Source organism: Anguilla rostrata, chromosome 12 (assembly GCF_018555375.3).
Source record: "Anguilla rostrata isolate EN2019 chromosome 12, ASM1855537v3, whole genome shotgun sequence".
NCBI classification, from domain to species: Eukaryota; Metazoa; Chordata; class Actinopteri; order Anguilliformes; family Anguillidae; genus Anguilla; species Anguilla rostrata.
The window spans coordinates 17728778-17750225 of record NC_057944.1 but is presented as its reverse complement, the minus strand read 5'-3'; the positions used below and the strand labels follow the sequence as shown (position 1 = coordinate 17750225).

The 21448-nt window shown below is 41.6% G+C and overlaps 2 protein-coding genes across 2 annotated transcripts; both read right to left on the bottom strand.

Moving 5' to 3' along the window:
- Positions 1-668: 668 nt before the first annotated feature.
- LOC135236602 (extracellular calcium-sensing receptor-like) lies at positions 669-6946 on the bottom strand. The gene is made up of 6 exons (XM_064303069.1): positions 6693-6946; positions 6130-6427; positions 5057-5878; positions 3953-4180; positions 3157-3280; positions 669-2709 (listed from the first exon to the last, which is right to left on the bottom strand). The coding sequence occupies exons 1-6, from the start codon at positions 6908-6910 to the stop codon at positions 1817-1819; spliced, it is 2583 nt and encodes an 860-aa protein (XP_064159139.1). The 5' UTR covers positions 6911-6946; the 3' UTR covers positions 669-1816.
- Positions 6947-10923: 3977 nt separating this feature from the next.
- Positions 10924-17767, bottom strand: LOC135236558 (extracellular calcium-sensing receptor-like). Its single transcript, XM_064303011.1, has 5 exons — positions 17482-17767; positions 16399-17220; positions 15772-15999; positions 14984-15107; positions 10924-12646 (listed from the first exon to the last, which is right to left on the bottom strand). The coding sequence occupies exons 1-5, from the start codon at positions 17737-17739 to the stop codon at positions 11745-11747; spliced, it is 2334 nt and encodes a 777-aa protein (XP_064159081.1). The 5' UTR covers positions 17740-17767; the 3' UTR covers positions 10924-11744.
- Positions 17768-21448: the final 3681 nt, after the last annotated feature.

The window sequence follows — 21448 nt, the reverse complement described above, 5'->3', positions numbered from 1 at the left end:
GGCAGAAACATTGAGATTAAGTGAGATAAAAACGCTAATTTAACTGACAGATCAAGAGCTCTGATTTTTTATTTTGATCTTCGTTATTCTGATCGCCAAGCTATCCTCCAGGCCGCCAGGAAAGCACCCTTCGGTAGTGGATGGACAGGAGATTCCATTTTACCAAATGAGGAAAAATGCTCTCATAGAGCTGTTTAAAAAGTTGTCATCAAGGTTGTCATTAACATCATAATAATCATCCATGTGGCATTATTTTTCACAAATCTAAACATTTCTTTCGCCTAACATATAGAATTTCCTGTTTCTGTTTGTCTCGCTTCTGCTCGCACTAGGCATTAGTAGGCCTATGCTATACACCCAGCAAGGCTACTTTTCGAGTTTTTTGTACCAATTTAATCTTTCAGTTCATTTGAGTCATTCAGCACATCCAGCACAATCAGTTAATTTTGGTCATTTGAGTCTTTCAGTACATCTCGTTCATTTGAGTTTTTCAAATTGAACAAATTGAAAGAAACAAACGAAAAACCATTCTGTTGTGAACTTACCATTCGCTGAAGCTACAGCTACTCATATTTAACAACTTTCACCATTGGGCTTTTTACAAGCAATCAGTCAATGAGAGCATTTATCTGCTTGAGCAGGGGGCGTGCTCTCCGATATATAAAGACTTTAGCACTGAATACTGATAAAGTTCAAATTAGTTTCACATACTGCACATTTGAGGGCTGCATGTGATTCCTCGAAGTGGGCGCTGTGCACACTTTAAGAATAACATTTTGTTGGTAATCAATTTTAGGCATGAAAAGTGCAAGAATCATGATCAATCCCAGGTGAGTTTTATTCAAGATATTGTATAAGTAGTGTGCTACATGTGAAAATTATTAAGCAGATTAACAGTTAAAAATTCTCACTTATTCAACATATAAAATATATATTTATTTGATTTAATTTGGTGATTATTATCAAATATATCAATTGTCAGCAAAAATAGCAAATTTGTTGATAGGCAGAGCTACCTCTTGGATCAACCTCAAAGATGTACAACTCAAAACCAGAGTAAAATTAAGAAATGTAAGTTGCAAATTCAACATTTAATGTAAAGAAAAAGTTCAACTACCTTAAGCAATGAATGTTACAGACATGGACAGGTCACAGACACAAAAAAATGAATGAAAGAAGTTACCAAACCACAGCTTATTTCACTCAATGTAGTCCCAAAAAACAAAGAACAAAGTTAAAAAATCATAGGACAGTGGAATATTCCAGAAAGCCAGGGATGAAAATGTAAAACGGCCAGATGTCCATTGAGAAATGGAAATGTGCGTCTCAGAGAGTGACATGGTGTGTGTGTTGTGTCCTGATGGTGACTGAATTTATAAGTGTGGGGTGAAATCGCAATGCAGCAGAGATGGGAGGGGTTCCCACTCTGAACATAGTTTGGACTCCACTGCTTATATTCTGTAATTGTAGAAGAACAGAAAGTGGGATGCTTTGTGTTAGGGAAGATGTTTTATTTTTATTAGATTGGTGTGTGGAATAATTAACATTTCTTGCTTGATTTCTAATTGAATATTTTACATTTCATAGTATAATATCTATGGTATATTATTTGATGTTTTGTGTGTCAGGAAGATCTTCAGTATGAATTAGTTCATTTTTTAATTAAGGTTAATTTTTAAGAGGTTATAAAATGCTTCCAGCTCTGGAAGTTGATTGGCCCGTTGACCCAATATCTAAGCAAAAGCAGATAAACGTTCTCTAGGAATCACTTGAATGTTTAGCACACACAATACATGTGATGTACGGTTTATTACTTTTATTTGGCCATCATCTTCTTCTTGGTGTTCTTGTCTGGTCTCAGTAGGATTATATAACACTTGGGAGCAAAAATGCAGAGAAGTAGTCCATAGCTTGAGGCCAGGATGGCGAATATCTCCACAGCGACTGTGTATTTCCCAGGGGAGCTGACATAGGCAGGAATGAAGGTGATCCAGACAGCGCAGAAGATGAGCATGCTGAAGGTGATGAACTTAGCTTCATTGAAGTTGTCAGGGAGCTTCCTGGCTAAAAAAGCCAGCAGGAAGCAGATGGCTGCCAGCAGACCAATGTAGCCCAGGACACAGGCAAATCCAGCCCCTGAGCCCACATCACACTCAAGGATGATCCTGGCACTCCTCCCCTGTACCTCTGCTGGGATGGGCGGTGAGAGAACCAGCCACAGCACACAGATGAGCACCTGGACAGAGGTGCAGAGGGAGATGGCCAGTCTCTGCTGCACTGGGCCAAAGTACCGCATGATGTTGCTGCCAGGGACTGAGGCACGGAAGGCCACCAGCACCACCACCGTCCTGCTGAGGACACAGGAAATGCAGAGCACAAAACTGATCCCAAACAGCGTGTGGCGCAACATACAGGACCAGGGGGTGGGGCGACCGATGAAGGCCAGTGCACACAGGAAGCAGAGAGAGAGTGACAGCAGCAGCAGGAAGCTCAGCTCTGCATTGTTTGCCCTAACGAGGGGCGTGTCCCGGTGGAAAAAGAAGGTGGCGAGGACACTGGTTGTGAGGACCACCCCAGAAACTGAAAGAGCAGCAAGAATGATCCCCATGATTTCCTGGAAGGACAGGAACTCCACCTCTTTTGGAATGCAGGTTGTTCGAGCAGCATTCGACCAGAATCGATCTGGGCACTTCTGGCACTCTGTTGAACCTTAAAAATGATAAAAACAAAAACATGTATTGAGCGGTATTAGAAATGAAAACATAAAAAATATAGCTTTTGGCTCCATCCATTAACTAAAATTAAAGAGATTATATAGAAAATGAAACCATGGTAATATGATGTGCACAATGAAATATGCTTTTAGTGCATTTTTTGACATGTACTAAATAACAGCAAGACACACAGATACCCAGTCCTGGCTGATAGGTCATCATTACAGATATTTTCACATGCACATGTGTGACACTGGCCACCCTGCTCACTCAATATGTAACAAACAGACTGAATGTCTGTTTGAAAGTTATCTTTGTGCAATAAAAATTGTAGCCATATACATTTATTGACCTTAACGATTCTCGGTATCTTTGTGCAGGTGCTGAAAATCAGGGTGCTTGCTCATCATCATGGTTAAAAAAGGTTTATGATTAATAGTACCAGTGGTGTTGCTGATCTCCCCTTCTGCACATGGTAAGCAGTCAAAGCAGCAGATGGGCTTTCCTTTCTGCACAGCCTTCCGAGTGCCTGGGGGACAGGGCATGCTGCAGACGGACATAGGCACCTGTATACACCCAAGACAACATACAGAGCATCCCTCTAACTCTGAGCTTCACTCGAAAGCATTTTATACCCTCAACATCACAGCACCTTTCATCATACTGTATTCTCACATGCTCAAACTGAACTCTTTATGTTGTATGTGTTCAGTGTTCATTTCAGCATACTATGCACAAAAAACTCTCAACATCACACATGTGCACCATCATTTCTTCATAACATCTCGCCAATGCAGTTAAAATTCTTGTGATCTGTTATAATGTTACACAGCACTACCACACTGACGTGTACGCACAAACACACACATCACACAGGTGATAAACTACTACTGAAGACTATATGATTCAGAAGTTTGTCACCATGCCACAGTGTGTACTGGGAACACCTCATCACCAGACCATATGTGCGTCTAGCAGGGAACTGATTTTTGCTGCTGATTTTAATATTTCCGGACAGTGTCGGTGTTAACAACTCATAATGGCTGCCAGTGTAGGGATCATTCAGCTAGTCTGGAGAAATGTATGTGCACGCTTCTCAGTGGGCCTGCAGTGCTAAGAATCTGAGTATGCATAACCCAAATTCAGAATGTGTGAATGATGAGTAGGCCAGTCCAGAAATTATCCAGAATGCTCCCAGGCTATATTTATGGCATGCTAAATTCACAGTTCGCATTTACCTCTTTCTGGCCACCGCCCCAGACGACTCTTTTCACATCGATGTCAAACTCGCTGTGAGATCCGTCCACAGAGTCAAACTGTCCCACCCTGACAAACTCCAATGTTCCATGCGCCCCCACTTGCCAGTTAATTATGTCATAAGCAGCCGGTGGTTCACCGTTCTCATCAAAGTGTGTAGCTTCCCCCACAGGTGTGGTGAAGTTTACAGTATGGAGGTAGTGGAGAATCTTCCAAGACAAGGAAGATCAGTATTTTCAACATTGTTTAACAAAATGAAAGGTATGGCGATGAAAAATAAATCCTAATTTTTAAGTGAATGTCTGGCACTTCACCTTTAATCTGCATCTTTTAAGGTTCACACTACATACAAAATCTATAAAAAATATTTTAAAAGATAATCAATGATAGACTTGTTAAAAGCCTAAGTACCATAATTTGTAATCATTAGTCATTTGTGTAAAATAAATGTATTAAACAATATCAGTCAAGAAATTTTTTAACTGTTCTAAATATGTCATAGATAATGGATGAGGAACTCAAAAGCAAGCATCATGTCAGGAGGAGCTAAGAAAATAAGAAATTAATTGCACATTTCATGAATACAACAACTGAGCAGTACAACAATTTCATGACAATCGTTTTAACCGTTTTAAGCCTCTGAGTAAATTCCATTTCAACTGGAGGCAAAACTTACGTCAAACTGAAATTAATTTCATCAAATTGCATGTTATTCAGAGATTATTAAAAACCTTTATACACTATTTGGAAGTGTTCATAAATACATTAACTAATGTTGTGCAAAACATTTATTCTCTTTTAAAATGTTGTATCTATGAGTTATACATACAGGATACTAATATAGGCACTAAATAATAATGCCTTATGGAGTATCTATGAAATGATTTACAACTGCTTTTAAATATATTCATGTTTTACACGTTTATGTGTATTTGTGAATTTTAGATAAATGAATGATCTACCACCAGTAAGTATGCTTTTAACAAATCCCTTACTCAAATTAATAAGCTATTAATTTTTAATAGTTTTACCCAATGTATTATTGGATGCTGACACTCTCAGTATGTTTCTGTACCTACTCTTACCTGCCAGGGCTGGAGGTTGGTGACATCTGGACATCCCCCATTTTCAAAGGGGCCATCTCCTGGTTGGCAGGACAGCATGTTGTGAATGGCATGTGCGATGGCATACACAGCCTTGTACACACTGTAAGTGGCCCTCAACTGGGAGACGTCAGTATAAATGTTTTCAATATTGTCCAAGCTCTCATACCCTGTGCAATGGGGCATGGCAGACAGAGAAGGGGAGGGGTCATTCTTCCAAGAGCATCCGAAAATCACCTCCCAGAATTCCTGCAGGAAGGGGTCAGAGGGCAAATCTTTGGGCTGAAACCTGGTGAGAAATGACCTGAGACCCTGAAGGTTGCCCTTGCGCAAGGCAAATCCTATAGTGCCACTCATTGAGGCCAGGTTTTCAGGAGAAGAGATGAAGCTGGCAGTAATCCAGGACTCTGTGGCGATCCACTGCTTGTTGGTGATGTTTTGTCTCAACACCTCACTCAGCAGGACATGCATGTCTGTGGCAATGGCAAAAGTGATGATGACTTTGGCTGTGGATTGCCTGAGCATCGCCACAATGCGCGGGATACTCTTCTCCAAGTTGACCTTTGGGATGACCTCAGAAAAGGCCACACACACCTGAGAGTTTTGCAGCTCCTCCAGCAGAAGCTGGATCCCGGACTTGCTGTAGTCATCATCTCCCATCACCACACCCACCCAGGTCCAGCCAAAGAGGCGCAGCATACGTGCCATGGCCCGGGCTTGAAAGGCGTCGCTGGGAACAGTGCGAAAGAAGGTGGGGTACTTTTGGCGGTCTCCAAGGCAAGCACATGTGGCAAAGTAGCTCACCTGGGGAGCACACAGTTCACACACCAGCCTGTCAGGTTAATGCTGCTTCTGGTACATCCAGGTCATGTCAATAAAGCATCAAACAGAAAACAAACACAGCATCACAAAATATAAACAACAAATACACAGGAGAGGCATTTTTGAAAATGCCACTATCGTCTCTTAGTGCATTTGGGTATTAGGAAGAATATGAGTCCTAATGGTTTTCTTTAATGATCACTGATTTGCTGCTGCGCTGTTCCATTTCGCACCATGGGGATGTTGAAGACTCCCAGTGTGTCAGCGATCATGATAGATGTGGAGGAGCGGGCATCACCGACGATGACAGGCACCTTGGGAGTGCGACCGCACCTGGAGCTTGACGGGTTGACAACAGGGTCCTTCCCGGTTACCAGCCCCAGTGCAGCGCTTATAGTTGTTTTGTCTGCAAGACAGGTGTCAGCGAGGGCATACCCCAGCGTGAGATTGGGTAGCAGCTGTGGGTTTCTGTTTATCTCTTCTACTGCAAAGATCATGGTCTGCAGCCAACGGTATCCACGCAAATAAAAACTTAGAGAGAGAGAGAGAGAGAAATAGAAAATGCTAGAAAGGTAGTGACTGATATTCACTAATTCAGATACAAACTGACGTAGATGGTCGGCAAACTTTTTACACTTATGCACACACACACACACGCACACACACACACACACACACACACACACACATATACTGTATATAAATATGGTATTCACAGGTATATACAGACACATTCACAGAATTATTCACACATAGACACAGGAAGACATTCACAGATAGAGACAAATGTACTCACTTCTGACACTGCAAAAGTGCTGCTCTTTGTGTGAAGTCCAGGCTGGGCTCAGGTGGCTGTAAATGAACAGGGAAAAGTCCTCCAATAATCACATCACCCTCCTTATACACACTCTGAGAGGTCAGAGTCTCCAGAAGCTGGCAGGAGGATTCTGCTAACCCACACACAGCTCCAAGGACCAACAGCACCCACAGCCATAACCAGGTACGAACACCCATCTCCTGCAGGAGCGGGAGGAGGGACAGAGAGATGGGGGAGAGGGGTCAGACTTCTCCCACTGAAAATGAGGGAGGCTTTCTTATGTAGGACTCAGTCCCTGCATTAAAAAAAAAACAAGAACAAAGACAAAATAAGCTTGTTGTGTAAGTGTAATTGTGTAAACCCTGGTGGAGCCCAGTGAATGGTTGGGGCCTCAACCCAATGGGAAAGAATTAAACTACCTTGTTTTTTATCTGGAGGTAATTATTTCAGAAGACCCTGGAGTCTGGTACTGACACTCCCTCTCTAATGTGCTCTGAGTGCTGTTTGTCTTCAACATGTTTTTCCACAGCAGACCCCTCTCACCTCTCCACTGCTTTCCCCTTCAGAATTTCCCCATTAAGTGTTTGAGTCACAAGCAGCATGGTGCAGTCCAGTTACTGGAAGAGGGATGTGATAAAAACAAACCCTGGAAAATTAGTGTTAATTATTAATTTGAGTTGAACTTAAATGCCATTAATAACAAGTGCAACAATAGGAGATGTAAGTTAAATAGGTGTTTTGATGTAAATGTGCACAGCTGAAGGCAAGATACGTGTGTGTGTTTGTGTGTCTGTTTGTGTATGTGTGTATTCTATGTGTGTTGAAATGAATACGTGCTTATACGTGTCGCTGTGTCTTGTGTCCATGTGAGTATTTGCATGTGTGTATTTGTATGTTTTGTTTTTTGTGTTTATAGGCTTGTTAACTCTCCCTATTCTCCCTATAGAACATTGTATATTCTGTATATATCTCTCCCCTCTTTAATTATTAAGTGACTGACAGTTCTCCAAGTCTCTGATGATGCTGTGTTGAAAGTGCACAAGCCCACTGGTATGCACTATGCAGACTAACTGTGTCTGTACTCTGTACCTGAATTTTTCAGGTAATGAGTCAAATTGTGACAGTCGTATTTATCTGCAGTGTGTATGTCACCATATTCTTTTTACAATATGTGCTTGTTTAAACAATTATTAACTATTAAGCTTACAACAGTCAGGATTTTTCTTTATAAATAAAGTACTGTCACTATGCTTATATTTAGGGGGGAGTATTCATACCAGGTGAACACCAAAACAAGAATACCAATATTTAACTGATGACATCAAGGGCTCATTACAACATATATACTAAATACTAACTGTAGTCATTACAAAACATTCAAAGTTCCCCACACTCCACACATTCATGCTAGGCTATGTAGACCAAGAGTTGTTACATTTGTCACTGCTTAAATGAACAAATGTAAGGACTTAAAAACAGTGAAAAGTATGGCAAAATCCAAAGAATGCTTTACTGTAATCTACACATATCGACATAGAACACTTTGGGCTTCATTTTCCAGAATCAATGGTACATGGCACACAGGGGTGCAGGCACAGGCAGAGCGCATTGGTGCACTGTGCATGGCTATTCAGTCTTGGCATTTTTGTGAAAAGACATGGAGCCCAGTTTACAGCACATGGTACAGGTAGAAAATGGGCTGGATTAGGCTGAATATGTTATCAGTGTGTGTGTGTGTTACAGCTAGATTCAATCATAGCCAACCACATGACCTTTTTTTCTTTCCCTTGAAGCAGCCTTGTGGATTGTGCCCTGCATACTGCCATTTTCTGTGGTTTAACACTGCACTGGAAGTTGTGGATATACTCATCAGAAGAAGCTTCTCCTGAGAGGGAAATCGCATTGTTATGCAGGACGTCTGAATAAATCTCATAAAAATGATAAATTTATTAGAATTTTCTACCGTCAAAATTTCAATAAAGCATATAAACATATAATTATTATGGTCTAACTTCTCATTGGACCTGTAACTAAGTAGCTTAACCCAGGAAGATCACAACAATGCCAATGAAGCTGTTCACATCAAGGAAATGAAATGATATATCAACTGTTGCTGAAACAAAATTAAAAATTATAACGCATGAGTCCATCATTAACTCACAACAATGGCATGGCTTACTTAAACTAAACTGACCAATCTCCTTCAGAGGGTTCAGTAGGGCAGTTGCCACTTGCCTACATTGCAGATTACTTTCTCCTTGGTAATTAGTTTTTCTCCAATGGAATAAAACCTATAATATTTCCAAATGGCACTCCTTAAGTGTGATGGAGTTACACTTTTCCATGGCTCCTCCATTTGGAATGTATAGCCTACTGGTTACATGGATTGCATGACCCAAACATGAATTTTATTTTTAGGCTACCTGATGGCATACCCTCCAGACGAAATAATAACGTGTCTTGTTGTTTACCAGTCTCTTTGACATTGAGTGCTGCCATGAGTGCAACACGGATGAGAGCACAACTCGGCGCCTTCTTTCGCCTAGGCAATAGGATTACAAGTTCTAAATCTTAATAACATATTCAAAATTTCTGATTTTCCTGAGATTATCAAACACAGAAGTGACAATGAAGAGCCATCCCGGAAGAATCTATGACACCTCAAGCCTACTGCCAAGAGCAGATGATGTTAGAGCAGATTTGTCTAGGCTGTGCCAGCTGGTGGAGAAAGCACACGCACCTGGGTTGTGTTAACTAATCAGCCCAGGTACTTAAAGGTGTGTTCCTCTCCACAGTTGGTGGTTAAGACCGGGACCTCACGCTGATAGTGCAAGTCTTTATTTAGTTTTGTTTGTTGGCACACAACAAGATGAAGAAAGAAACTGATCAACTGAAAAGTTGGCCAGCTACGAGTGGTGTGCTGAAAAATGGTCCCTCCGTTTTACTTTCTTTTGTCTTTGTCATTTTAATTTGTTGTTTAAGTTTTTTGTTTTCTCCTGGAACCCATAAGGGGGAAGCCTGAAAATGTTCATTTATTTGATTTTGTGTTCGTGTGGGTGTGCTCTCTCTCCATGCAACAACCAATGGTGCACTCCCAGAACTGCCGCATCTCCCCCCCAGGGGTGTTACGATGGCGTGTGATTTTTTGGTGCCAAAACCTGGGAGGGAGAATTTGTTTGAGTATGGAACACCCATTGTGATTACATTTCTAGCAGAACACCCATTTAAAAATGGCAATCCAGTTTGATGTCCTTATTAAAACCAAAAGGTTAAGAGAAACACCAAGACAGTGATAAGCCATAGCATAGGCCTACCATACACTGCCTGGACTACTTCAACCAAGAAGTCAGTTGCATGATTCAGTCTGTGGTTGCTAACACCAGTTTTGCTACAGCTGCAGAGATTTTTGGCTTTATATGAAAGTAGTGCTGAACTGATTGACCCAAGAGAGGTGACTGGTCAATAACATTCTCCACTGAAGCGGAGTCTGCTAAGGAACTACTGTAGTTGTTTGATAAACATAAGGGAAATGAAGGTGGCCATAAAACTAATTAGCAGCTACTTGTTTGTGACAGTTAATACCTGCCAGCTAGCTAACTAATAAAAACATTTTCTTTTTTAGGATTGCATTAACTTATGGATATTTTAATTCAAACTCAATAATGTAGGCTAAGTCTGACAGAATTACTTTTATTTAGGACCGTTTACAGAGTTAGACTCCGTAAATAAATACGGGCCATTTGTGCCATTTTCTTCACGCCCCTACTGCCAGACAATAGTTAGGTATTGATAGTGCGAATGTGTCTGTCTCTCCTCTGGCCTGCTAGTTAGCAAATGAATGAGGGAGGAGGAGAAGAGAGATATTATTCCCTGGTCCTTATTCTTTGTGCATCAAACATTAGCAGCAAAATAAAATGTAAAATAAAATATATACTGTAGGCTATTTTGCTACCGTGGTTAAATTGACGATAGATTCACACAAACCAATATATTTGAGGAACAGGGTATTAATGTTGCTAAAACAGCAACAGTAAAAGACCACTGACACTGTAGATAAAGGACTACCACAATGGGATGAAAGTAATCCAATGATATTACTGGCACACTGAGAAAAGCGCTAACATGCGTAAAACACAACAAAACACAAAGTGGAAAAACAAAATACAAAGTTCTGAATTTTTGTAAAAACAATTTCTTCAGTTTATTCAAAGACTCAATTTCAGTTAAAAACTGAAAATGTCAAAGGTGTTATCTCCACACAGCGTTAAACCTAATTTCTGGATCTACATTGCCCACTATTATTCATCCCCACATTGAAGTCTTTATCAACCCCATCACATGATTGTAATGAATGAATTTGGTGGTGGGTTTACAAGCACCCAGCGTATGATCCCTGAATCCACCACTACATTGATTGGGTCATGGTGACACTCCCCATTTACAGGCCTGCAGAGTGGAAACTATCTGATAAAAGTGTATTGATAAATGTAAATGTGAATCTCAGAGAAAAACAAGGGGGTTTGATGGTGACTGAATTTACATGTGTAGGGTGGAATCACAGTGCTGAGAGGGGTTCCCACACGGAGCAAAGTTTGCTCTCTTCTGTTTCTATTCTGTGATGGTAAAATGACAAGGAGAATAAATGTGGCATGCTTCATGGTCAAAAAAAGTGTTTTGGCTTGAAAAATATGGTTTATTTTCATCAGTTCGGTTTCTGGAATAATGTATAATGTATTTCATGATGTATTATTGAAGGTTATACATTATATATAATATTTGAGTGGTTTTGCTTTAATGTTTACAAGCCAACTGTGTATAGAGAAAGGTAAGAACCAAAAGTATCAGAAGTATTACTAATTTCTTAAAAACTAATGAACTTTTTGCATTTACCGAATATGAAGCTTAAAAACATGTTCTAGTTTCAGCTTTGGATGCTTACTGGTCCACTGACCCAATATCTAAACAAAAGCAGATAAAAATTCTCTCTAGACATCACCTGAATATTTCTCAACAATACATTTAATCACAGGTTTATGACTTTTCTTTGGACATCATCTTCTTCTTGGTGTTCTTGTCAGGTCTCAGTAGGATTATATAACACTTGGGAGCAAAGATGCAGAGGAGAAGTCCATAGCTTGAGGCCAGGATTGCAAATATCTCTACGGCAACTGTGTATTTCCCCGGGGAGCTGACATAGGCAGGAACAAAGGTGATCCAGACAGCGCAGAAGATGAGCATGCTGAAGGTGATGAACTTGGCCTCATTGAAGTTGTCTGGGAGCTTCCTGGCTAAAAAGGCCAGCAGGAAGCAGATGGCTGCCAGCAGGCCGATGTAGCCCAGGACACAGGCAAATCCAGCCCCTGAGCCCACATCACACTCAAGGATGATCCTGGCACTCCTTCCCTGTATCTCGGATGGGATGGGCGGTGAGAGAACCAACCACAGCACACAGATGAGCACCTGGACAGAGGTGCAGAGGGAGATGGCCAGTCTCTGCTGCACTGGGCCAAAGTACCGCATGATGTTGCTGCCAGGGACTGAGGCACGGAAGGCCACCAGCACCACCACCGTCCTGCTGAGGACACAGGAAATGCAGAGCACAAAACTGATCCCAAACAGCGTGTGGCGCAACATACAGGACCAGAGAGAGGGGCGACCGATGAAGGCCAGTGCACACAGGAAGCAGAGAGAGAGTGACAGCAGTAGCAGGAAGCTCAGCTCTGCATTGTTTGCCCTGACAAGGGGCGTATCCCGGTGGAAAAAGAAGGTGCCAAGGACAGTGGTTGTGAGGACCACCCCAGAGACTGAAAGAGCAGCAAGAATGATCCCCATGGTCTCCTGGAAGGACAGGAACTCCACCTCTTTTGGAACGCAGGTTGTTCGGGCAGCATTCGACCAGAATCGATCTGGGCACTTCTGGCACTCTGTTGAACCTTAAAAATGATGCAAACAAGCATCTAAAGCCGCGTTTCCACCGCAGGAACTTTACCCCGGAACTAGGAACCTTTTGAGGAACTCAGTGCGTTTCCACCGCAGGAACTAGGGTCTAAATTTAGTTCCGGGGGCTTTATTTTAACCCCCAAAAAGTTCCTGCTCGGGGGGTAGTACTTTCCGAAAGTACAGGAACCTTTTGGGTGGAGCTTGCAGCGCTGAACATTTCTGATTGGTCGAGTACTTGCAGCATTTTTTTGTGTTTGTTTTCATCCGCCATGTTTAAAAATATTCAGCCGCAAACCAATTTATTTTCATAATAACTTCAAATCAAACTTGTATGTTATGCGGCGCAGTAGCCTAGTTTTGGTTATAGACTGCCAACGTCTTGGAATTATAACGTGTGCTCTTCTGTTCTTTTCTTGCTTTAGTATTCGTTTTATAATTTTTTTTTATAAAAAGCATTCGTGCTGGGACAGCATATTACGTACCAAAACATTCAAACTGATTAATTCGGTTGCTGAATATTTTCTTCCGGATTTTCTTTGTTAGCCCGTTGTAATAGACTCAAAACGTTCGATACAGTTATGTGAGGTATGCGGTAGTTTTGCGTAATTTACATTGGTGATACAGTAAAAGCAAACTGGAAATTACTTTCCGCACTTTTTGTCAGGGTAAAATAACAGGTTAATTCTAGTAATCGTCCCGTTAGCTTTTTCAGACTGCCGTAATTTTACTCTTCCATTCTTCAATTCCACAAAAAGACCAGGAAGACTATGGACTAATTTATGGTGCATGGTTCGCATCTGGAGGGCACACTTCGCTGCCCGGCTAGCAGTAACTTCGAAGGAAAGCAAACGGTGGCTGTACCACTACTAATTAAAATTTTCACGCAAGTCCGAGTTTTCGCTCTATTCTTGTCATTTTGCGATTTGCGATATGGAATTGACGATGAGAAAGTAATCAAACAGCAAATTGTTTACAACGTGTGCATGTTTTCTGCTGTTGTTGCCAGTTATACATATAAATGTGAATGCATTCGGTCGCTTCGGATGTCAAGACATGAAAGTGAATGTTCGCATAAAAACATAATGAATGTGTTTGAGAGGATATATAAAACAGTTACAATCTGACTATTGGCCTGTTTTATCCTATTTGTTGCATAACAACGGTCCAAGTCCAACTACCAACGACAGTTCTGCTTGACAACAGTAAAATGTGCCCAAACGGCCGTGGAGGAATATTTCAATTTCAGGTGATTAAATCGATAAAAATCAATAAATACAAAAGTAACCATATATAGTCATTGTTGGTAACCCGTTGTATATAAGTGGAATAAACCCCTTTGGGCTGTCCCGGTTATTAGAAAATAATGTAGGCTACTTCGGTGGTAGTATGGGGTTACAGAAGAAATCATAGGACAGATGGACCGACGACAACGTCGTTTTTTCATACGTCAGTGGGCTAATTTGCCTAATCTTCGCGGGACTTTAGACCGCGGTGGAAACGCAGACAACCATGGGCTGAAGGAACCTTTTAGTTCCTTGAAAAGTAGTTCTGGGACTAAAAGTTCCGGGTAATTTTGGTGGAAACGCAGCTTAAGTTAAGACCAACACAATTCACAAGGAAATTTACAATCACATATACTGAAAGGTCAGACCTGGGTCAAATACGTATTTGTTTTGGATTCAAATACTTTTCTGTGCTCTATTGATCTTGCCTGGTGTAACTGAGCCTGCCAGTATGACCAGAATGCGGGGTTTGCACTTTATGAGAGTATTTCATTGGTTCCAATACGCCAGACAAGATCAGTAAAGCGTAGAAAAGTATTTGAATCCAAAACAAATACGTATTTGACCCAGGTCTGTGAGAGGTATTAGAAATTTAAAAAAAAAATTATCAAGATTTTGGCTCCTGCCATTAACTGAAACAAATTAAATAAAAAACGAAACCATGGCAATATTGTGTGTACAATGAAACACGCTTTTAATGCGTTTTTGATCTGTACTAATTTACATCAGGACACGCAGATAACCCAGTCCTGGCTGACAGGTCGTCTGCACAGATAGTTTCTGTGCACTCCTGCCTGAATACATGTCAGAAATATTTGTATTCATGCGCATGGGACAGCCTGTGTGATATACTGGCCTCCCTGCTCACCCAATAACAAACAGACTATAAGCAGGTCTGTCTGAAAGTTGTCTTTGTGAAATAAAAACTACAGTTGTATCTGTTTGTTGAGACCTTTAAAGCTTCTTGGTATCTTTGGTTTGTGCAGGTGCTGAAAATAATGGTACTTGTTCATTATCATGGTTAAAAGAGAGAATGGTTAATAGTACCAGTGGTGTTGCTGATCTCTCCTTCTGCACATGGTAAGCAGTCGAAGCAGCAGATGGGCTTTCCTTTCTGCACAGCCTTCCGAGTGCCTGGGGGACAGGGCATGCTGCAGACGGACACAGGCACCTGTATGCATCCAAAATGACATCCAGATCATCATTCTAACTCCATGTATCATTGAGAAGCATCTTATGGCATGCTTACATGCTCAAGCTGATCACTTTGTTTCACATGCTCAGTGGTACATTTCAGCATACTGTGCACTAAAAATTTCAACACCACATTTCAACATGTATACATCATCTGACCAATTCAGTTAAAGCTCTCAAATTTGTAAACTTGTCACACAGCGCCCCCCCCCCCCCCAAAACACACCCCCCTCATCACACACACGGAGAGAAACTGCCACTCAGCAGTATTTGACTAGCAGTTTGTCACTAAGCAACAGTGCGTACTGGGAACAACTCATCACAAGACTATATGTGTGTCTAGCAGGGAACTGATTTTTGCTGCTGATTTATGCGGACAGTGTTGGTGTTAATAACTCATAACGGCTGCAAGTTGAGGAGTCAAACAGCCAGAGACGTGTGATTTACTTGGTCTTTTCTTTGTTTTTGCAAAATGCAGTCCTAAATTTTCCCAGAATGCTCAAATCCCAGTGGGTCTGCAGTGCTAAGCATCTGTGTGTAAGTAATCCAAATTCAGAATGTAATGGGTATGCCAGTCCAAAAAATACAGATAATGCTCCCTGTCTAAATTTATGGCATGCTAAATTCACGGTTCACTTTACCTCATTCTGGCCACCGCCCCAGACGACTCTTTTCACATCGATGTCAAACTCGCCGTGAGATCCATCCCCAGAGTCAAACTGTCCCACTCTGACAAACTCCAATGTTCCATGTGCCCCCACTTGCCAGTTAATTATGTCATAAGCAGCCGGGGGTTCACCGTTCTTGTCAAAGTGTGTAGCTTCCCCCACAGGTGTGGTGAAGTTTACGGTGCGGAGGTAGTGGAGAATCTTCCAAGACAAAGAAGATTGGGATTTTAAACATTGTTTAAAAAAATTAAAAATATGGTGATGAAAAAGAAAAACTCTTAATTAAAGTGAATGCTTGGCACTTCACCTTTAATCTCAAACATCAAGGGTACACACTGTGAACTGAAAATTTAAAATCTAAAGCTATCACTAAATATTAAACACAGTATTAGACTGAGCATTAAAATCTGTGAAGAGAAAACTGAACACTATGAACATAAATGTGAATGTTCAATATTAGAACTTAAGAAATAATATTAAATACATTTTAATAAATTCCTTACACATAAACTATTAAGCTATTAATTATTAATAGTTTTACACAATATATTATTGAATATTGATCCTCTTAGTATGTGTCCGTGTTTACTTTGTGCTTACCTGCCAGGGCTGGAGGTTGGTGACATCTGGACACCCCCCATTTTCAAAGGGGCCATCTCCTGGTTGGCAGGACAGCATGTTGTGAATGGCATGTGCGATGGCATACACAGCCTTGTACACACTGTAAGTGGCCCTCAACTGAGAGACATCATTATAAATGCCTTCAACATTGTCCAAGCTCTCAGACCCTGTGCACTGGGGTGTGGCTAACGGAGAGGGGCTGGAGTCCTTCTTCCAAGAGCATCCGAAAGTCACCTCCCAGAATTCCCGCAGAAAGGGGTCAGAGGGAAAAGCTTCGGGCTGCAACCTGGTGAGAAAAGATCTGAGACCCTGAAGGTTGCCCTTGCGCAAGGCAAATCCTATAGTGCCACTCAGTGAGGCCAGGTTTTGTGTAGAAGAAATGAGGTTAGCTGTAATCCAGGACTCTGTGGCAATCCACTGCTTGTCGGTGATGTTTTGTTTCAGCACCTCACTCAACAGGACATGCATGTCTGTGGAAATGGCAAAAGTGATGATGACTTTGGCTGTGGAATGCCTGAGGGTTTCCGCAATGCGTGGGATACTCTTTTCCAAGTTGACCTTTGGGATGACCTCAGAAAAGGCCACACACACCTCAGAGTTCTGCAGCTCCTCCAGCAGATGCTGGATCCCAGACATGCCGTAGTCATCATCTCCCACTACCACCCCCACCCAGGTCCAGCCAAAGAGGCGCAGCATGTGTGCCATGGCCCTGGCCTGAAAGGCATCGCTGGGCACAGTGCGGAAGAAGGTGGGGTACTTTTGGTGGTCTCCAAGGCAAGCACAAGTGGCAAAGTAGCTAACCTGGGTTGCACACAGATCACACATCAGCACGTCAGCTTAATGCAGCGTATGACATGTCCAGTTCATATCCATAAAACATCAAACATAAAAATAACACAGGATCATACAATATCAATTAAAAAACCTGAGGAGAGGTATATTTGAAAATGTTTCTATTCTTAACCACTCCCTCTGAACACATTTGGGCATTAGGAAAAATTTGAGTCATAAAGATTTTCCTTAATGATAACTAATGTGCTTCTGTGCTGTTCCATTGCGCACCATGGGGATGTTGAAGCCTCCCAGTGTGCGAGCAACCACAATAGATCCTGAGGAGCGGGCATCACCAACGATGACAGGCACCTCGGGAGTGCGGCCGCACCTGGAGCTCGTAACGACAGGGTCCTTCCCGGTTACCAGCCCCAGTGCAGTGCCTAATGTTGTTGTCTCTGCAAGACAAGTGTCAGCCAGGGCATACCCCAGGGTGAGATTGGGCAGCAGTTGGGGGTTTCTGTTTATCTCTTCCACTGCAAAGATCATGGTCTGCAGCCAACGGTATGCACGCAAATAAAAACTGAGAAACAGAGAAATAGGAAAGGGTTGACTATAAGAAAGCTAGAAATGTAGAGACTGATATTCACCTATTAACATACATACTCACGTAGATGGTCAACGTGCGTATTACACATAAGCACACACACACACACCCATGTATGTACATATACAAATAAGGTATTCACAGGTATATACAAACAGACATTCACTAAAAGAGAGGTATATTCGCAGATAAAGAGTTAGTCACTCACTTCTGACACTTGAAAGGTGCTGCCCATTGTGTGAAGTCCAGGCTGGGCTCAGGTGGCTGTAAATGGACAGGGAACAGTCCTCCAATGATCACATCACCATCCTTATACAAACTCTGAGAGGTCAGAGTCTCCAGAAGCTGGCAGGAGGACCCTGCTAACCCAAACACAGCTCCAAAGACCAACAGCACCCACAGCCATAACCAGGTACGAACACCCATCTCCTGCAGGAGCGGGAAGAGAAACAGAGAGATGGGGGAGATGAGTCAGACTTCTCCCACTGAAAATGAGAGAGGCTTCCTTATGTAGGGCTCAATCCCTGCACTGCAAACAAACAAGAGCAAAATAAGCTTGTTGCGTAAGTGTAATTGTGTAAATCCTGGTGGAGCCCAGTTAATGGTTGGGGCCTCGACACAAAGGGAAAGAACTAAACCACCTTGTTTTTTATCTGTAGGTAATCATTTCAGAAGACCCTGGAGTCTGGTAATGTCACTCCCTCTCTAATGTGCTCTGAGTGCTGTTTGTCTTCAAAACAGCACTTTTTTTGTCCACAGCAGGCCCCTCACCTCTCCATTGCTTTCCCCAACAGAATTGCCAGATTTTGTGTCTGAGCTAGAAACAGAATGATGCAGTCCAGTTAGTGGAAGAGCGATGTGATGAAAACAAACCCGGATAAATGAGTGTTACAGATACATGAACTATTCAGTTGAGCTGAGTTTACATACCATAAGTAACACAATTTGAGTTGTAATTCAGTGTTTTGGTGTAAGATTTGTTGGGTTTCCATTGTTTTCATCTTTGGGGTTACTGGTAACAGCATGCCAAATATTTTAAGAGGCCGCTCAAAGCCAAATATTTTCTAAGTTTGTATTGTCTGTTTACTATGTGACGCAGTGGCCAGCACTGGGCCACAAGTCACAAATGGTGGGTAATGTGGGCTCCATGCCCTCTGGTGGAGTGACATGTTTTCAGACCACTTTTGAATTTCAACATGCCAGCACTCTTCCAAACCAGCCCTTGGGAGGATGTGGAAGTCTGCCTACTGGACTACCTAGCAGGCTTCCTTTTTGACTTCTCAGACTCAGATGTTATTATAATCCCAGTGGGTGATTGATCGGCAGCATTAAATATAAAGTGCAATACAAAGACATAAAAGAATCAATATAATACAAAATAATATTTAAAAAAAACAAAGAAAAACACACCCATATCTCAAATAAATAACTCAGATGCCTATCCTGGGCCCAGGATGGTCCTGGATGGGTGACCATCAGTCAACCTCCACCAAAGATATACTGTAAAATGGGACCCCAGTACTGGGCCGTCTGAGAAGAAGAGGCCTAATGATGAGCTTATTGACAGTGTATAAATGGATGATGGGATGCTGCTATTTTCAATGGGCAATATTGGAGGCCAATTGTATCGCAACGTGTCAAGTCTCCGGTTTGTGATACAGAAGATGTACTCCTTGTAGTAGTTGCACAGTAAAATTTGTATATTTGTATGTTTTGTTTTTGTGTTTGTTGGCATTTTTTTTGTATACCTTGCATGCAGGTTAACTTCTTCTGTGTCTTTCTTTGTGGCTTGTGGCTCTCTCTGTCATTAATTATTAATGCATGTTGAACTACTCTTTGATCTGACTCAGTTGAAATACCCTTTGATCTGACTCAGTGCTTATTAGGGCAGGCTCTTATAATCCTGAGGAGAGCACACCTGTTCCACTCCACTCTCTGTTCTAGACAGAATCGTCTCCCAAGCACTGCACTCGTACCAGTTTCACTGTCTGTCATGTAATGGTTGTATTTAGAATTTGGGTAGGATTGAGGGATTATGGCGGCCAGTGAGAGGCTGTGAGGGAAGAGAGGGGTAATAGGATTGGAATGGGGGGGATGGGGGGGGGGGGCATTGGCTGGTGGGGATGAGGAAGGGGGAGGTATATGTTCAAAGGAGGGGTGGAGTGGGACATGGAGTGGGGCCTCTTCTGCAGAGTAGGCCTGAGCTGCAGCTCTGGCAGAGTTTTAGGTCAGTGTTCAAGTACCAGTATTTATATAATATATATTACTTATATTTAATATAATATAAGTAATATATATAAGTATATATATATATAATTTAATATAAGTAAGTAATAAGGATTTGAGGGGACAGTAGTAAATGTCATCCTTCAAAGGTGTCCCAAGACATTCTCTTCCTCTCTGCATGTGATCCACCTCCTGAATCTTCTGGAGCAGAAATAACAAACATTCTGTTAAGCCCTCAGTGGTCACAGTAATTTATTCATGCACAGAATGGCTATTAATGGAATGATTATGATGATAAAAATCAAGGGTGCAACAACAAATAGCATTACCCTGCTCTTAGTACTCAGTAGATTTCTGATGTTACAAAGCACCAAAAACTAACACACACACACACACATACACCACCAGTGCATTTTCAATGCCACTGAGGAATTTCAACCAGAAATGAGTTTGGCTTTATGACACAAAATACATGATGAGGGTTATATGTTCTAGAGTCAGCCCACAGAGCTGAGCAGAAAGGCCACCCGAGCTCCTGCTTGTGTGGGCATGTCTTCAAGTGTGTACAAATACTGTGCACTTTCCTTTAATGAGGAGACTGGAAATTATTCATTAGCTAAATACCTGCATCTCATGTGAGTAATCTCTGTAGGGCAATAGAGTCCCTGCAACTCAGACACTGGGAACCACATGGGAACCCAGATAATTGCAACAAATATTCTAAAAACATATTACAAGTTGAGCTGTCATGTTCAAAAGAAATATACAATAATAGATTTGTGGTTATACCCTCATCTCCCCAACCCTCTCCATACAAAAAATAATTAAAATAATGATATAAGTACATTAAATGTATCAGAATTCCCCTCCAAAAAAGAATAGTAATAATATTAATCAACAGTGGTAAACTCAAAGAAACTAATTATTAAAAAAATAAATGAAACAGAGTCAAATTATAGGGTGATTTTACTAAATTGTAAATAAAATTTAAATCTGCCTCCCATTATTGAGATATGCTGAGAATAGTTCCAAAATAAAAGGTGAAGACACTACCCAATGAGCAACGAGGGAAGTACACATCAGAGCTGCAAAGTTGTACTGTTTTAAACGTGCGCACTAGTGTATTTGTTCATTTATTGTTTGTATCCGATGTTTTTATTGGCTGATGTACGTAAAATGACCAATGGGGAGACATATTCTTCGGGGGCTAGGAGTATTTGTGGCTGGAAAAAGAAGGAGAAAATGCAAAATCCCCTTAGTTTGGGGCTTTATTGTGTGGACGTGTGAAGTTGTTTAGGAATTCTGTCTGTTGAAATGGGGTCAGAATGTACACAAATTCATGTTTTTAAGGGCTGAGAGTCTGTGGTTGTTGTGGTTATATCTGTGGGGAACCCTAAAAAGTGCCAAACTCTCTGTGCTGTATAG

Excerpts from the sequence above, each read along its gene's own strand:
- LOC135236602 (XM_064303069.1), bottom strand. The coding sequence starts at position 6,910 with ATGGGTGTTCGTACCTGGTTATGGCTGTGGGTGCTGTTGGTCCTTGGA. Across the intron at positions 6,428-6,692 it reads GCACTTTTGCAGTGTCAGAA|TTTTTATTTGCGTGGATACC; the intron begins GTGAGTACATTT and ends TCTCTCTCTAAG. Across the intron at positions 2,710-3,156 it reads GGAGATCAGCAACACCACTG|GTTCAACAGAGTGCCAGAAG; the intron begins GTACTATTAATC and ends ATCATTTTTAAG.
- LOC135236558 (XM_064303011.1), bottom strand. The coding sequence starts at position 17,739 with ATGATCTTTGCAGTGGAAGAGATAAACAGAAACCCCCAACTGCTGCCC. Across the intron at positions 17,221-17,481 it reads GAGGCTTCAACATCCCCATG|GTTAGCTACTTTGCCACTTG; the intron begins GTGCGCAATGGA and ends TGTGCAACCCAG. Across the intron at positions 15,108-15,771 it reads GGGGCGGTGGCCAGAATGAG|GTGCCTGTGTCCGTCTGCAG; the intron begins GTAAAGTGAACC and ends GGATGCATACAG.